This window comes from Lepidochelys olivacea (genome assembly GCF_965140295.1).
Source record: "Lepidochelys olivacea isolate rLepOli2 genome assembly, chromosome: 4".
In the NCBI taxonomy this organism is placed as follows: domain Eukaryota; kingdom Metazoa; phylum Chordata; order Testudines; family Cheloniidae; genus Lepidochelys; species Lepidochelys olivacea.
Window position 1 is genome coordinate 119270992 of NC_140414.1, and position 18299 is coordinate 119289290.

General features: G+C 40.7%; 1 protein-coding gene across 4 annotated transcripts in view; it reads right to left on the reverse strand.

Moving 5' to 3' along the window:
- The window catches only part of CC2D2A (coiled-coil and C2 domain containing 2A), a 166455-nt gene that overhangs the window by 10604 nt on the left and 137552 nt on the right, over positions 1-18299 (reverse strand). For all 4 annotated transcript variants that reach the window (XM_084625582.1, XM_084625580.1, XM_084625581.1 and 1 more), the window contains 4 exons: positions 14822-15025; positions 8129-8218; positions 5969-6082; positions 2843-2977 (listed from right to left, as the gene is read on the reverse strand). In XM_084625582.1, the coding sequence (XP_084481708.1) occupies positions 2843-2977; positions 5969-6082; positions 8129-8218; positions 14822-15025 (543 nt within the window). The remainder of the gene's footprint in view (positions 1-2842; positions 2978-5968; positions 6083-8128; positions 8219-14821; positions 15026-18299) is intronic.

Below are 18299 nucleotides of genomic sequence, written 5' to 3' on the forward strand. Positions count from 1 at the left end.
TTGCTCTTTTAAGACTTCTGAAAGCATGCTCCACACCTCTCAGATTTTGGAAGGCTCTTCAGATTGTTAAACCTTAGGTTGAGTGCTGTAGCTATCTTTAGAAATATCACATTGGTACCTTCTTTGTGTTTCATCAAATCTTCAGTGAAAGTGTTCTTAAAATGAACAACATGTGCTGGGTGATCATTCGAGACTACTATAACATGAAATATATGGCAGAATGTGGGTAAAACAGAGCAGGGGACATAGAATTCTGCCCAAAGGAGTTCAGTCACAAATTTTATTCACACATTTTTTTAAGGAGCATCATCAGCATGGAAGCACATCCTCTGGAATGGTGGCCGAAGCATGAAGGGGCATACAAATGTTTAGCATATCTGGCACGTAAATACCTTGCAATGCCTGCTACAAAAGTGCCATGCAAATGTCTGTTCTCACTTTCTGGTGACATTGTAAATAAGAAGAGGGCAGCATTATCTCCTGTAAATGTAAACAAATGTGTTTGTCTTAGCGATTGGCTGAACAAGAACTAGAACTGAGTGAACTTGTACGGTCTGAAGTTTTACAATGTTTTGTTTTTGAGTGCAGTTATGTAATGTTAGGATATAGATATTCAGGCCTGTCTGTAAAGGCCTATACTTTAAAAATTTAGGTGTATTCTTATCACCTAGCTAGTTATAAAGGTATAAAAGAAAGAATCAAAATCACTGTCATCTGGTGTAAGGGTCTTCTCTTACTGTGACAGTCTGAGGCCCTGTTCTTAGGCTAAGATCTCTGGCTAAGCAGCAGAGGCAGCCATAAGCTGGGAAGCAAACGGTCACATCCTCACATTCCAAACTAGTCACATTGAAATAAGGCAATCTGGGGCTGTTAGAAAGGTAATTCAATCTATCGCCTTCAGAGAAACAAAAGAGCCTAGAGGATGTAAAAGGAAGTTTAGTTTAATAGTTTTCTGTTCGGTAAGAACTCACTTATCAATAGAAACAGCTGGGAAACCCTTATGTCTTATAAATGTAGTTGTAAAATTCTTACTTCTGTATTGTTTTGTCATTATAGTTTCCACTTTGCTATTGTTTATTTGCATGGTCTCTGTCTGGTTCTGTAATTGTTTCTGTCTGTTGTATAATTAATTTTGTTGGGTGTAAACTAATTAAGGTGGTGGGATATAATTGGTTAAATAATCATGCTACAATATGTTTGGATTGGTTAGTTAAATTTCAGAAAAATAATTGGTTAAGGTATAGCTAAATAAAACTCAGGTTTCACTACATAGTCTGCAGCCAATCAGAAAGTAAAGCGGGGGGGAATGGGAACAGGGAATGGGGGTGGGGAAACTGGAATGATGTTTTGCTAAGGGGGGGAATGGGAACAGGGACACAGGTAAGGCTCTGTGGTGTCAGAGCTGGGAAGGGGAACACTAAGAAAGGAAACTGAAATCATTCTTGCTGAAAGTTCACCCCAACAAACATCAAATTGTTTGCACCTTTGGACTTCGGGTATTGTTGCTCTCTGTTCATGCAAGAAGGAGTGCAAGGGAAGCAAGCGGGTGAAGGAATAAGCCCCCTAACATGTAACAAACAAACAAAAAAAATCTACATTTCTAAGTTGCACTTTCACGACAAAGAGATTGCACTACAGTACTTGTATGAGGTGAATTAAAAAAATACTATTTCTTTTATCGTTTTTACAGTGCAAATACACCAGACCCTTAGTAGAATGTACATCTATATAGGGCAAATTCGCATATAACGCGGTCGCAGCCATGGATCCCAAATTCAATTACTTTAATTGCAATTCATTTTAACACGGCCCCTGCCATAACGCAGTACCGCGCATGGATCTCAAATCCCGCATTCTAGTGAGGGTCTGGTGTATTTATAATAAAATATAATATCACTATGATTTCAATTAGAGCACAGAAGACGACACATATGAAAATGTAGAAAAATATCCAAAATATTTAATAAATTTCTATTGGTATTCTATTGTTTAACAGTGTGATTACATTTTTTAATTAAATCCCAATTAATTTTTTTGAGTTAATCATGTGAGTTAACTGCGATTAAGCAACAGCCCTAATTTTGTGTAAATTTTGCCACCTCACTGTTCACACTGTAAAAAAATCAATAACTATATTAAACATTATTCCTACAGGGAACCATGGGGCCCCACTGTTAACTTTTTGCAATGGTGAATATTGACTAATTATACTCTTTGTCAATGTCTCAGCCAACTTCCAATTTACCACAGTACTTATCTTTCACCTCATGACTATTTAGTCTTCTCAGAAGCTTCTTGTGACAGACTTTGTCAAAAGCTTTCTGAAAGTCCTCCAAATAAATTGTTATTCTGTTCTCTGTTATCATTTTTTTGTTAACACGTTAAAACATTTAGTAGTTTACGAGTCACCATTTCACTTTGCTGATTTGCCTCTATCATATGCTGCTCTTCCTGCTGTTCGTCACAAAGTTAAGCAACTATATTAAGCAAGAGTAGGTAAATTAAATCCTACAATGCACAGGTTTTAGTTGGTTGGGTTGCTTTGCTTGTGTATGCTATATTTATATCAGTATTTTATTATTTATAATCTTTTTAAACTATAGTAAAAAGCCATTTTATACAACAGTTGAAACAGAACTTCTTAAGTTGCTGGAAACCTAATCCAAGAATGGCATAAATCACTATTTGATAAAATGACCCACTAATAATAAAGTATATTGGCATGGATACAGGAACTCCTGATCCACTAGGAAACAAGAGGTTAAGGGAGAGGATGACAAAGGTAAGCACTATTTTCTGTGTGTGAGAGAGGGAGAGAGAGAGAGAAGACGGAAACACTTACATTATCAAAGCTAATCAAACAGCCCACACTTTGCAATGGACAGAAAGTATCAAACTGTCCATAACAACGTCCACTACTGGGATTCCAAATCACATACTGATTTTGCTCCCAAGTTAATACATATGCAGTTGGCCCCTAGGAAGAAAAAGATTGAAAAACATTTTTTTAGAAGTTCTGCTAAGATAATATGTATTGTATTGTATTTTAAAGGCCAGTAACCACTGTATTATTGAGGCCACAGACAAACTGCACAATTGAACTATTTTCCTCTAGCTGGTTGGAGTAGTTTTCTTTAAAACAGCAACTCATCCACTTTAACCACCATAACCAATGTTCAAGTAACTCTAAGCCCTTAAATTGGTGTGTGGCTTTGGCTTATATCAGGACTGCACAAATAACCCTTCCACCCCAGCACTTCAAAAACTAAACTAAAGAAGATACTTTCCTCTAAATTTTCAAGTAAATGTAGTGCTGATTAAAGTTTCCATATTGAGAGCATAACAAACTGAAGTTCTCTGTTTACTCACAGAACAATCGTGGCAAGGGCATACTTTTCCACACTGCCCAGTCAGTAGGCCTGATCCTTGTGCTGGATGTCTGAGACTGAGAAACTCATTAAGTCTCCATATTCACTCAAATCCCTAGCCTCCTTGCTGAGACTGTCATCAAGAGTTTTATTAGTTCCCTAGGAACAGGTCTGAGACCCTTAACTGATTCCATAGAGGGTACTAATCAGCCTTCAGAGGAGTAATGTTTTTTGGTAACTTCCAATTTAGGCTCCATTTTAGTGAGTCTTACACAAACACAAAGAAGTGCAGAGTTGAGGGTCAAACTAAGCTTTATAGCATATGTACTCCAGCATATAAAGTCACCAACTTTTAGGGCACCCCTACAACACCCTTAGCACAACACGGTAAATTATTAGGGAAGTTTTGGTATTCATTTTAACTGAGACACTCTGCTCATAGTCCCTTTTACACAGACAGTTTCAGGTAAGGATCAGTAAGCATCTTTTTGTAAGTTATTTGAAAAAATGTTTCTCCAGTATGTAAAAAGTAGGTCTATATGAAAGAATAATTAGCAGAGCAGCTGTGCTGCATATTTCATGATGTGCACATTTGGCAACCCCATAGCTTCCCAGAGCCCTGCTGGAATTGCATGCATTCCAGCAGAGCTAAAGGGACTTCTCCACAATAACTCTACAGCCCCACCCAGCACTACTGGGTGTCCTCTTTACCTTCTCTTTTACTACTCCCTGCTTCTGCTGGATCCCAGCCAGATTAACAGTCAGCAAGAATGGAGAGCTGCTGACAGCATCAGCAATACAAACAGCAAGGCAAGGCTGGGCAAGAGCAAGGGCCTTGTCAATAACAGGCATCCCTCTGCTTTACCACAAACCCCATCCCGTGGCATTCATTCACATCCATAGACAGCTGCCCCAGGCACCCCTCTCACGTTTCCAGCACCCATCTCCCTCTCATACACAGAGCTGCCTTAGATATCTCTTTTGCTTATCCCAACAACAATCCCTCATACACAGCTAGTTGCCCCAGGCATTCTTCCACCTTCCCGATGACCCATGAACCCTATCTGGCCTTTCTGGGTTTCAGCCCTTTCCCTGGTAACATGGGCTGAATGTCCTGTTGGGGCTGTCATCATCAAGTTCTGAAAAGATTAATTGGATTTTGAGTTCTAGGATCTCTTCCTAATACTGCTATGCTTGGGAACAAACTAAAGGAGTGAAATTCTGGGAATGGATTTCCCCAAACTCAGTTTTGTACCTTTTCTTATGTTGAGGACCCATGTGTCTGAGGGTAGAGTGCCTGTAACCTTCCTTCAGGGAGACCCTCTAGGACATTTATAGACAGTTTGGCCATTGGCCTTGAAACCTGTTAGTGCTGGTTGCTTAGAAATCCAAGCACTTCAGTGGGACAAACATGACCCATGCTGCTGAAGGAATTTAACTGCTTTAGAATTAGAGGGCCTGATTCTCCAGTGCCTTTAACCTGGTGGAGTCATTTACACCTGTGCAAAGTGACTTCTAAGAGGACGTGATAGACACTGGCCAGTTGGGTACAGCAGAATAGCAGAAGGCAGATATACTGGCCACTGGATTAACAGTTTTCTGTTCCCTGACTGACCAGAGCAGGGGCTGCTCCAAGTTAGGGTCGACACATGACTCCAGTTAGCCTGCAAAGAGTCAGATGAGGCCATTAAGCTAATGTGAACACCTGACTCTAATTAAGGCCCCTCTGATACTATAAAATGGCTCACTCCAGTCAGGCCGAGGAGAGCCAGGGAGCGGAAGTGCGGCTGACGGGCTGGGAAATGAAGACACCATCAAGCCACTGGAAAGGGAGCCCTAAAGTAAGGGTGAAAAAGAGAGAAGGGGGAGAGCTGTGGGGAAGCGGCCAAGGGAAATGCAGCAACTCTGGCAGTGAAAGGTCAGCTGCCAACAGCTGCTGTCATTAGGGTCCCTCGGCCGAAACCCGGAGTAGAGGACGGGACCGGGTTCCCCCCAACCCGCCACTACAGAAACACCTCCTGGGAGGGGAAGACAGGCCCCTTTCAGGACAGGAGGCTAAACTGTTTGGGAGTAAGCCCGTAGGGACAACAGAGACTGTGGGAGTTCTCTCACCAACCTCCTTGGTGGCTTATGATGAACAGGGCTCAGTAGACTGTAACCCTGGCCCTAGACAGAGAAGGGCTATATGGAGGGTTGCTGTGAGCCTCTGAGGCTAGCATAAACTGCCTGGAAGGCAAGACCCACGGGGACAAGGTCAGAGCTCTGCCACAAGGATTTACAGGTGGTGGACAATGGAGAAAAAGGACAAGGGAGAATAGTTCCCACTACTCAGACATGGAAGCATGGATCCAGGAGTGGGGATCTACTAGATTTATACTTAACTAATGGAGAAATAAGATGGTAGAATGCTTGATACCAGAACAGGGTTCCAATGGCACTAATTTTTAAACCCATATCATCATTACTTTAAAATCATATCTGCTAGAGAAAATTCAGTCCATTTCTTGGAACATAATCGTTTTTTGTTTGTTTATGCTCTATTTATGTAAGCATTTGGATATTATGTTCACATTCAAATCAAACAAAAACTACTGTCTTACCTCAGGAATAGCATTTCCAATTATCAGCCAGGCTTTTTTCCCCATAGCAAGAAAGTAATTACACAAAAGCACAGCATGCTCCTCCTCATCACCAGCCAGAAGATCAAGAAATTGCTGATTGAGAAACAAATGTTACTATTTACAAATAAATTGGGATATAGTTGTTAATTCTTTTCCTAACCTGAAACATTTAAGAATCTTTCCTAATACGCTGCAGCCAAAATTTTCCACTCAGATCGCCATTGTTTCATATGCAGAATGAGTGAAGAATATGTAGTGGAGATCTGCAGAGTAGATTAGAGAATTTCATCATAAGAGTCAAATTTTGTCTGAGTCACACTGCAGATTTCCAGAAAATGTTTTGAGATGCTATCAATACACTGCATGGCTAACCTATGATCCACAGGAATTCTATCACCCTCCAGATCTGTGTATGTCTGTTTGTGATGGTGAATGCCCAATGAAAGTAAGGTTTCATTTTTTTTAAAAACAGGTATTTGTATAAAAACATAGTCCTGTGTGAGTGTGTGTGTGTATAATATAAACTATAGTTGAGCACTACTCAAGTGTGAACTATAATTAAAAAATAATTTTAATGACAAGCTGGCATTGGAACATTTTACATTTCAAAGTTGCAATGTACCTTTTGAAAATTTACATTCTGGGGTTCAGCAAAATATATATATTTTACTCAGTTCTTCCAAAACCAGTGTTAAGTATCCCAGATTCAAATGACAAAAGAATTAATCTCTAACTCGTGGGCTTCATAAGAACGTTGGTTATTAAGTTTAGGACTGAATTGGAAGGAGGGCAGTATGAAAAACCAGACAGTAGTCATATAAAGCTAGAACTACACTAAATCAAATGGTAAACTACAAAATGGGGACTAACTAACAAGGTCGTAGTACTGCTGAAAAGGATCTGGGGGTTATGGTGGATCACAAATTGAATATGAGCCAACAATGTGATGCAGTTGCAAAAGAGACTAATATTATTCTGGGATATATTAACACAAAAGTGTTGTATGTAAGACACGGGAGGTAATTTCCTGCTTTACTTGGCATTGATGAGGTATCAGCTGGAGTACTGTGTCCAGTTTTGGGCACCACACTTTAAGAAAGATGAGGACAAATTGGAGAGAGTCCAGAAGAGAGCTACAAAAATGATAAAAGGATTAGAATACCCTGTTTTTTAAATCTTTCCTCAAAGGTCAGGTATGTTTAGTCTTGAGAAAAGAAGACTGGGGGGACTAGAATTGATGATAGCCTTCAAATATGTTAAGGGGCTGTTATAAACAGAATGGTGATCAATTATTCTTCATGTCCACTGAAGAGAGACTTAATGTGCAGTGCACAAAATCTAAATTAGATATTAGGAAAAATCTTTCTATAAGTATAGGTAAGTACTGGAATACACTTCCAAGAGAGGTTGTGGAATCCCTGTCATTGTCTAACATTCTTTAAAACCTCCAAACAGCTATCATGGAGGTCAAGGTATACTTGGTCCGTCCCCCTCAGCGCAGGGGGAAGGACTAGATGACCTCTCAAGATCTCTTTCAGCCTTCTATTTCTATGATATTAATGAATGGATGTCCCCTAAATTATTGATTTTGATATATTCCTGTAAAATATTGATTAGGTAAAATTGAAATGGTCTCACAAAACCTTAAGAAAAGTTAATATTTGTAATTCTGCCATTGTTTTCTCTCCTAACAAAGTATGAGAGGCTGGTTGAATCTGATAGTGCAGCTGACATTACAGGCAGTGCCTTTTTCCACATTAAGAAGAATTATGATGGTCCAGCTGAGGTAAGTGTAGAAAATACTGGACTTTATCATGTTTCCCCACCCCCAACTGTGATATTTTCTTTCCTTAATTTCAGTGGGCACTTTAATTCCTCCTGAATGCAGAAATTGGAACTGCTTATGGTGTTCTTAGGTCCAATAGATTGCAGCCTATTAAGGTTAGAAACATTTTGGCTGATCTGTACAAATTATTTCAGGACAAGTGATTTTTTTTTTTTATAAACACTTTTTCTCAGATCATTGATAAAGAAACATTTCATTCTCTGAAACCATTGACAATATTGAAAATCTAAATGACTAGAAAGAAAAATCATTCTCAACAGAAGAAGAACAAGAAATTCTAGGCCTTTACTTACATCTGATGTACTCCATAAGTCACAGATTCCAGCAAATGACACACTATCTGGCAAGAAAGGAATCAAAGCAACATATCGAGCCACCAACTCCTACAAACAAAAATAAAGAAAAGAGCACAGTCACGTTCTCATTTACGATGTGGGATGAGAAAGGTATCATTTTCATTAGTCCTAACTAGATTTGAAACTTACTGCTGCTCCCACTCAAGTCAAGGGTAATATACCCATTGACTTCAATAAAGCAGGAACAAGTCCCTTTTTGGGACTTTTGTAAAGGCCTGAGCTGATTTTTTTTGACTTGGAGTCAGATCAGAACCATAAACCATATGCACAGATTTTTGTTTCTTTAAAGTAAAATGTACATTTAAGTTTATCAAATAATTTTTTGATAAGCTATTGAACATTTATTTCTAATATTTATAGATAATTAGGCATACTGACAAATTAATTCTTCTGAGGCATGAGCTATATTTACAATTACATAGAGATCTAATAGCTGTTTTTTATTCTGCTGTTACATTCCTCTTTTGCCATTCATATGAATGGCTGCTGTTACTTACTCATTCACAAATTCAAGGTATCTAAGCCCTGGTCTACACTAGGAGTTGAGGTCGAATTTAGCAGCATTAAATCGATTTAACCCTGCACTTGTCCACACGATGAAGACCTTTTTTCGACTTAAAGGACTCTTAAAATCGATTTCCTTACTCCACCCCCGACAAGGGAATTAGCGCTGAAATCGGCCTTGCTGGGTCAAATTTGGGGTACTGTGGACGCAATTAGATGGTATTGGCCTCCGGGAGCTATGCCAGAGTGCTCCATTGTGACCGCTCTGGACAGCACTCTCAACTCAGATGCACTGGCCAGGTAGACAGGAAAAGGCCTGTGAACTTTTGAATTTCAATTTCCTGTTTGGCCAGCATGGCAAGCTGTAGGTGAGTGCAGAGCTCATCAGCAGAGGTGACCATGATGGAGTCCCAGAATCGCAAAAGAGCTCCAGCATGGACCAAACAGGAGGTACAGGATCTGATCACTGCATGGGGGAGAGGAATCTGTACTATCAGAACTCCGTTCCAGTTTTCGAAATGCCAGAACATTTGTCAAAATCATGAAGTACAAAGGCCATAACAGGGACCCGAAGCAGTACCGCGTGAAACTGAAGGAGCTGAGGCAAGCCTACCAGAAAACAAGAGAAGCAAACGGCCGCTCCGAGTCAGAGCCCCAAACATGCCACTTCTATGATGAGCTGCATGCCATTTTCGAGGGTTCAGCCACCACTACCCCAGCCGTGTTGTTTGACTCCTTCAATGGAGATGGAGGCAACACAGAAGCAGGTTTTGGGGACGACGACAAAGAAGAAGATAGCTCACAGCAAGCAAGGGGAGAAACCGGTTTTCCCGACAGCCAGGAACTGTTTCTCACCCTGGACCTGGAGCCAGTACCCCCTGAACCCACCCAAGGCTGCCTCCTGGGCCCACCAGACGGAGAAGGGACCTCTGGTGAGTGTACCTTTTAAAATAGTATACATGGTTTAAAAGCAAGCATGTTTAATGATTAATTTGCCCTGGCATTGGCGGCTCTCCTGGATGTACTCCCAAAGTCTTTGCAAAAGGTTTCTGGGGAGGGCAGCCTAATTCCATCCACCATGGTAGGACACTTTGCCACTCCAGGCCAGTAGCACGTACTCGGGAATCATTGTAGAACAAAGCATTGCAGTGTACGTTTGCTGGCATTCAAACAACATCCATTCTTCATCTCTCGGTGTTATCCTCAGGAGAGTGAAACCATTCATGGTCACCTAGTTGAAACAGGGTGCTTTTCTTAAGGGGACATTCAGAGGTGCCAATTCTTGCTGGGCTGTTTGCCTGTGGCTGAACAGAAATGTTCCCCGCTGTTAGCCATGGGGAGGGGCTAGCCACGTGGTGGGGGGAGGCAAAAGGCAACCTTGGAACGAAAGCACATGTGCTATGTATGTAATGTAAACAGCAAAGTTTACCGTGAAAGAGTGTACCCACTGTTCTATAAAATGTGTCTTTTTAAATACCACTGTCCCTTTTTTTTCCCCTCCACCAGCTGCATGTGTTTCAAGGATCACAGGATCTTCTCCTTCCCAGAGGCTAGTGAAGATTAGAAGACGAAAAAATCGCGATGAAACGTTCTGAGCTCATGCTGTCCTCCCACACTGACAGAGCACAGACGAATGCGTGGAGGCAGACAACGTCAGAGTGCAGGAAAGCACAAAATGACCGGGAGGAGAGGTGGCAGGCTGAAGAGAGTAAGCGGAGGGCTGAAGAGAGAGCTGAAGCTGAAAGGTGGCGGCAGCATGATGAGACGAGGCAGGATTCAATGCTGAGGCTGCTGGAGGATCAAACTAATATGCTCCAGCATATGATTGAGCTGCAGGAAAGGCAGCTGGAGCACAGACCACCGCTACAGGCCCTGTGTAACCAACCACCCTCCTCCCCAAGTTCCATAGCCTCCTTGCCCAAGAATGCGGTTGGGGGGCTTCCGGCCACCCAGCCACTCCACCCCAGAGGATTGCCCAAGCAACAGAAGGCTGGCATTCAAAAAGTTTTAAACTTTTAAAGTGCTGCGTGGCCTTGTCCTTCCCTCCTCCGCTACCTGGGCAGTTATCCCCCTATTTGTGTGATGAATTAATAAAGAATGCATGAATGTGAAGCAACAATGACTTTATTGCCTCTGCATGCGGTGATCGAAGAGAGGAGGGGAGGGTGGTTAGCTTACAGGGAAGTAGAGTGAACCAAGGGGCGGGGGGTTTCATCAAGGAGAAACCAACAGAATTTTCACACTGTAGCCTGGCCAGTCATGAAACTGGTTTTCAAAGCTTCTCTGATGCGCACCGCGCCCTCCTGTGCTCTTCTAACCGCCCTGGTGTCTGGCTGCGTGTAACCAGCAGCTAGGCGATTTGCCTCAACCTCCCACCCTGCCATAAACGTCTCCCCCTTACTCTCACAGATATTGTGGAGCACACAGCAAGCAGTAATAACAGTGGGAATATTGGTTTCGCTGAGGTCTAAGCGAGTCAGTAAACTGCGCCAGCATGCTTTTAAATGTCCAAATGCACATTCTACCACCATTCTGCACTTGCTCAGCCTGTAGTTGAACAGCTCCTGACTACTGTCCAGGCTGCCTGTGTACGGCTTCATGAGCCATGGCAGTAAGGGGTAGGCTGGGTCCCCAAGGATACATATAGGCATTTCAACATCCCCAAAGGTTGTTTTCTGGTCTGGGAATAAAGTCCCTTCCTGCAGCTTTTGAAACAGACCAGAGTTCCTGAAGATGCGAGCGTCATGCACCTTTCCCGGCCATCCCACGTTGATGTTGGTGAAACGTCCCTTGTGATCCACCAGAGCTTGCAGCACTATCGAAAAGTACCCCTTGCGGTTTATGTACTCGCCAGCTTGGTGCTCCGGTGCCAAGATAGGGATATGGGTTCCGTCTATGGCCCCACCACAGTAAGGGAATCCCATTGCAGCAAAGCCATCCACTATGACCTGCACATTTCCCAGGGTCACTACCCTTGATATCAGCAGATCTTTTATTGCGTTGGCTACTTGCATCACAGCAGCTCCCACAGTAGATTTGCCCACTCCAAATTGATTCCCGACTGACCGGTAGCTGTCTGGCGTTGCAAGCTTCCACAGGGCTATTGCCACTCACTTCTCAACTGTGAGGGCTGCTCTCATCTTGGTATTCTTGCGCCTCAGGGCAGGGGAAAGCAAGTCACGAAGTTCCATGTAAGTGCCCTGACGCATGCAAAAGTTTCGCAGCCACTCGGAATCATCCCAGACCTGCAACACTATGAGGTCCCACCAGTCTGTGCTTGTTTCCCGAGCCCAGAATCAGTGTTCCACCACATGAACCTGCCCCATTAGCACCATGATGCCCATATTGCCAGGGCCCGTGCTTTGAGAGAAGTCTGCGTCCATGTCCTCATCACTCTCGTCACCGTGCTGACATCGCCTACTCGCCCAGTTTTGCTTTGCCAGGTTCTGGTGCTGCATATACTGCTGGATAATACATGTGGTGTTTAATGTGCTCCTAATTGCCAAACTGATCTGAGCGGGCTCCATGCTTGCCATGGTATGGCATCTGCACAGAAAAAAGGCGCGGAACGATTGTCTGCCGTTGCTCTGACGGCGGGAGGGGAGACTGATGACATGGCTTACAGGGTTGGCTTACAGGGAATTAAAATCAACAAAAGGGGTGGCTTTACATCCAGGAGAAACAAAAACAACTGTCACACAGAATGGCCCCCTCAAGGATTGAACTCAAAACCCTGGGTTTAGCAGGCCAATGCTCAACCCACTCAGCTATCCGTCCCTCTGGTATTTCAGGAAGGACTGAATCTCCATTAAAGTTTTCAAGGTGCCCCTGACAGACCTCACCAAAACGATTGTCGGCCGTTGATTTCACGGAGGGAGGGAGGGAGGGGGAGCAAATGAATACAAAACAAATCTGGTCTATTTCTTGTTTTGATCCACTCATCTATCTTTTACATCTTGTTGGCAGCAAACGGTGCAGTAGGACTGCAAACCATCCACACCTCCTGGCTGCTCGGCAGAAGATGGTGCAATAGGACTGCTAGCCATCCTCATCTCCTGCCTGCTCACCATAAGATGGTACAATAGGACTGCCTGCAGGACTAAAGAGAATGACCTGGTCGAGTCACTCCTAATTTAGTCCCTGCGCCCATGTCTGCCCAGGCGCTCCTGACCGACCTTACCGAGGTGGCCAGGAGCACCTCAGACATGAGGAGGATGGTTTTCAGGCCAATTGCATCATCTGCTGCCACAAGGCAATGGATTGCTGCTGCTGTGTAGCAATGCAGTACCGCGTCTGCCAGCACCAGAGACATACAGTGACAGTAAGCTGAGTGGGCTCCATGCTTGCAGTGCTATGGCGTCTGCACAGGTAACTCAGGAAAAAAGGCGCGAAACGATTGTCTGCCATTGCTTTCACAGAGGGAGAGAGAGAGGGCCTGATGTACCCAGAACCACATGCAACAATGTTTTTTGCCCCATCAGGCACTGGGATCTCAACCCAGAATTCCAATGGGCAGCGGAGACTGCGGGAACTGTGGAATAGCTACCCACAGTGCAACACTCTGGAAGTCGACGTTAGCCTTGGTACTGTGGATGCACTCCGCCAAGTTAATGCACTTAGAGCATTTTGTGTGGGGACACACACAATCGACTATATAAAAACAATTTCTAAAAAACCGACTTCTATAGATTCGACCTAATTTCGTAGTGTAGACATACCCTAATACTGAGAACAACAATTCTGAAAACTGTTCTCCCAAGTTCCACTATTAGATCATCTCTAAGCTTTGGATTGGATTCAAGTCTTAGGCCATGTCCACAATAGGAAATTGGGGGGTTTAATACATTAGCTAACAGGTGTGAAAAGAACATCTTTTTCCTAAGGAAGAAAAAGCCTTAAGATGCATGATATATGTTGCCACAGAGCTTTAAAAAAAAAAAAATGAAGCAGCAAGGCATTAAGCTCACTTTCATGATTAATAAAAAATGCAAAGTTCATGGAAAAGCACTAAATGCCAATTCTTATTAAATATAATTCTTATTAAAATGCAAAAATAAAATGAAAGCTAAAGCTCTAATTTAATTCAGGGTATATCTGACATTGTTTTAAGGCTGTTTTAACTCAAATTTTGTAACTGAAGTATCCTTAGTTCCATCCCAAATCCTACACTGATTTCAGATCAATTTAAAAGTAAAGTGATAGTTTTTACTCTGAATTATCTTGTTTTGAACAGTATGGCTTATAACATGCCTTGAAACATAGGGTTTGATATAACCATTTCATTATGATGTCTTGTTTATATCTATAGTATAGGACCGTCACAGAGTTTTAAAGTATGTATTAAATATAACTGGACACCTGGGATTAAGAAAATTTGTAACATACAGATTATGGAAAGGTTAACTCCTCAACAGACGAAACCTTCACCTTTAGTTTGCAAATTGGCAACCATTTTTTGTTTATGCTGAAAAGGATCTGAGAGCTCTCAGATCTTCCCTTAGGCCACAATCAAGCAATGACTTCCATAGGACATTCTTAATATTATGCACATGTTTAAGAACTATGCCGAATCAGCACCTTACACCAACGGTAGGTCTATATTTCTGTTACCTATTTCCCCTTTTTGACTAATATTTAATTCTTTCATCCAGGCCCCTGCTGCCTGCTATGACTCAGATTCCTATTCATTGCAGAATTCCCATTGTTTAATTGTACATCCTAATTCACCTGAGCTACATACCTAATTTTTGTACTGCAACTTTCTTACACAGTGTGTTTGTTAAAGGTGGTGCTTTATTTCTCTCTCTATTTGCTTCTCTGCCATTTTCTTTTGTTCTTTGTCTTTTAAACATATTTAATTCTTATAGTACTTATTTACAGGCAAATTTACCTATGCCAGATTTTGAAATAGGTTTTTATTTTGTCCTTTTCTAACAGATGTTATTCAGTATCTTATCATTCGCTTACTTTGTCCCATGAATATTCAATATTTCTTTATTTTCTACCCATAGATTTTCTCACTTGCAATCCCTTGTACAAACATAAAAAATAACGTACACACACACAGACACAGTCTTAAGTTTATGTCTTGTGAATTGAATTGTCTTTCCTAAATAAAATACTTACTGCAGCTGCCTGAGAATTATTAGGGTGATCATTAAGAAGCTCCTGTGGTGGGTTCAGAGGTTTGATATATCTGGTAATAAAAACTGTTTTCCCATTTATGTCAACTACAGTTGTCAGGCATTGGCGGCTTGGAAACTTCAATGCACATTCAGCCTGATACTTCTCTGCTGCTTGGAGCAACTTCTCATCTTCTTGGGTATCAAACTTCAAAAGACAGGAGAACTTGTATAAAAATACAGTCTTAACCATATAGTTTAGACTTAATTCTCCACTACCTTGTAACCTGTGTAGTTTATTTACACCTACACAAAGTGAATGCAAAGTGGATGTAAAATTCTGATCTGATATCATTTCAAAAACTTACCTTGCATTCTTTTTACACAGGTGTAAATTTAGTGGTAAGGTAGTGGAGAATCAGGCTTTTTGTATATACATTTATATATGCACTCCCACGTGTACACACGTTGCACATACTAAGCATGATTGTACAGTCTTTACTCAGGTATTGAAAGTTCAGTGAAAGCTTTGCCTTACTAAGGACTGTTAGAATGGACACATCACCTAGTCATTCAACAGTGAGTAATTATGATCAGACACTTCAAGGAACGGAGTCTTATTTATACTCACAAAACAATAACTGCATTAGAACAACCATCGGGGTAAATTCTCAAAATGTCTGTCAGATTTATGATGCACAACTCCTGCTGACATTAATGGGAGTCTCATGGCTAAACCACTGTGCAGTGCTGAAAACTGATACACAGACATATTTATAAAAGCAAGTTATCCTTATAGTTCAGGCTTGCCTAGCAGTTAAAGATCTTAGGTGGGGTTTTCAAAAGCCCAAATTGAAAGTCAATGGAACATGTACTCTTAAGTCACTTAAGTTTTTTTAAAAAATCCTACCCTTCATCTATAACTGAATATTGTTGATTTTGTAGGTTTGTCCTAGGTACATAAAATTTTATGGTTATTTTCTGTTTTTGTTTTTGTTTTTAATTAAGGCCATTTACACCACTCTGGCAGTATAAAGGGGCCTTAAAGTGTGTATAAATATTTTACATTTTTTTTAAGGCACCTGAATGTTCCTGACAATTCAGGCCTTTAACTTAAAATACGGCATAAAAACAACCCCTTCATTGTGTTATCCTGTTCCTAAAGCCTCCTTGAGTTGGGATTGCCATGCACTGCTCAGTAACAAGCCATCCAAGCCAATAAAAAAAGTCACCTTTTATGATGATTCTTCTCAACCAAAAATGGTGACCACAACATATAATTTGTGTATTGATGTTTATAGTTTCAGTTTTTAAATAATAGTCATTTCTTGCAAAATATTATTAATTAAATGATACTACCGATCTAAGATACTATGTCAGCCTAAAAGAGTCTGCATGCTAAATACAGTACATATATGGTCAAACACAGCAGAAGAACTACTGCCATTAAAGGTAGTGGAAAAAGTTGCAGAGCAAGAACAAAATGAATCCTAAACAGCAATATCTGTTGATTAATTTAAAAAGCACATATGTTGTACCTTCTTAAGCATTTCATTCATCTACAGAGAGATTTAGGAAGCCAAAAAGAAAAAGAAAAAGATAATAAATAAAAGAGGGAAAAATGTATTAAAAATCAAATTGAAAAGCTTAACGCAATCTATAGTCATTTCAAGCTACTTAGCTACAGCAGAAAAGCTTAGAAACATTAACAAAGGAGGGGAAATATTCAAGGACTTTTTTCATTTTATATTGAAAAATTTCTATATTAAAGAGGTTTAAAAGAAATAAAAGAGATGGGGATTATTTACATCCCGATTTATGTACCCAAGGTGCAGCTTTTAAATAGCCACAGCTGAAATAGTAAGGAAAGGAAAAATCCATACCACTTTTGTAGTGAAGCAGATTTCTCTCTTACACACTGTATTACGTTTAATTCCCATTCATGAATTCAGTGTTCGTGAGAAAAGTACTGGCAACTTGAGTCCTGGAGACTGATGTCCCCAACTGAGCCACAAAAAATGGGAACAGCACAGGGAATTCTAGTGCAAGTTTCCCCACACTACCCCATAAATGAATCTCAACTGTGACCTGGAGGGACTTCCAGGGACTACTTTAGACTTGACCCTTCAATCCTTGCTCTCTCTGCTAAGTTTGACAATTACACTGGTGATATGTGATGTGGATACCTGTTCACAAGGAACTGGACTCCACGCAATTCATATAGATTACCAAACAGCCATTGGTAATTTTTCCCCCCGACCTGTGCTGAACTGAGCGGCAAATCAACAAGGACTGGATCAGGCCCTACATCCCATTTGCAATACTTTGAGCTACGTACAAAATTCTGTATATTAAATATTTGAAACATGTAGAAATTACACTACATTCTGGGGAGTCACTTTCAATACAAAATGCAATTGTAGCTCTTTTATTTGGTCAAGAAAGTTAGAAGACAAGCACATGAAAATGTATGAACTTGGCATACTCTGTCATACATAAAATTTAATAACAAAATGTGCACTGCATGCTATAGAATAATCTGCTGTTTAATTTGTTCCTTTCCTCATGAGCCTCTTCCAACACTGTAGATTATTTTATTGTTTTCCATTTACTATCCCACTCTTTTAAAATTGGATTATATGAAACCATACAAAATGTTTGTTAAAGTAATAATCTAGTTTGACTCAGTCTAAGTTAAATATTATAAATATAAAAGCTTTTGTTCACTAGCTACTTGTTACAATGTTTTAAATGGTCTTAGATATTAAATAGACTTAAAGGCAGATGCAGTTGATTAAATTCTGGCTCCGCTGAAGTCAACAACAAAACTCCCACTGACTTCAATGGGGCAGGAACTTCACCTCATATGCCCGGTAAAGGTACTGGTGCAAGAAATTACTGAACCCCATTTGTCACACTCATCCTCTCTTTTTCTGCTATACTTAATTCTTCAAATGTTAGCAAATAGAAAATCTACACTGATAAGTTTCCTTACCTCAGTAGCATTTCTCTCGTCTAGTGTTAGTTACAATACACTTTAGTAGCACAGAGTAATTATGCTACAATTGTGTTTTGATAACTAGTGTTCTCTGACACTGAGAAAAGGATTCTCACATTCTATCTTTGTCTATCTGTTCTTTATGCCTGATAAAGTCTTTGCTGCATCTTCACAGTGGATGATATTTCATTTCCTTTCTAGCTCTTACATCTGGAATTTTGACAATGGACAACTAGCTAATACTATCTCTGTAATCAAAGAAAACAAATGAAATCAGTGAGATCTAAAGCACTTATCAAAAATGTAAACTTTTCTATATCTAAAGTGTGCAATTTGGTCAGTAACAATTTTATAAACACAGGGCCAACATTTCAGAATTTCATACATTACCATCAGAATAATATGTACTATTTTCATTTGGCCATGCAAATTAATGTGTGCAGAAAATTATAAAATTTGGCCACAATTTCTTTCAATAACAAAT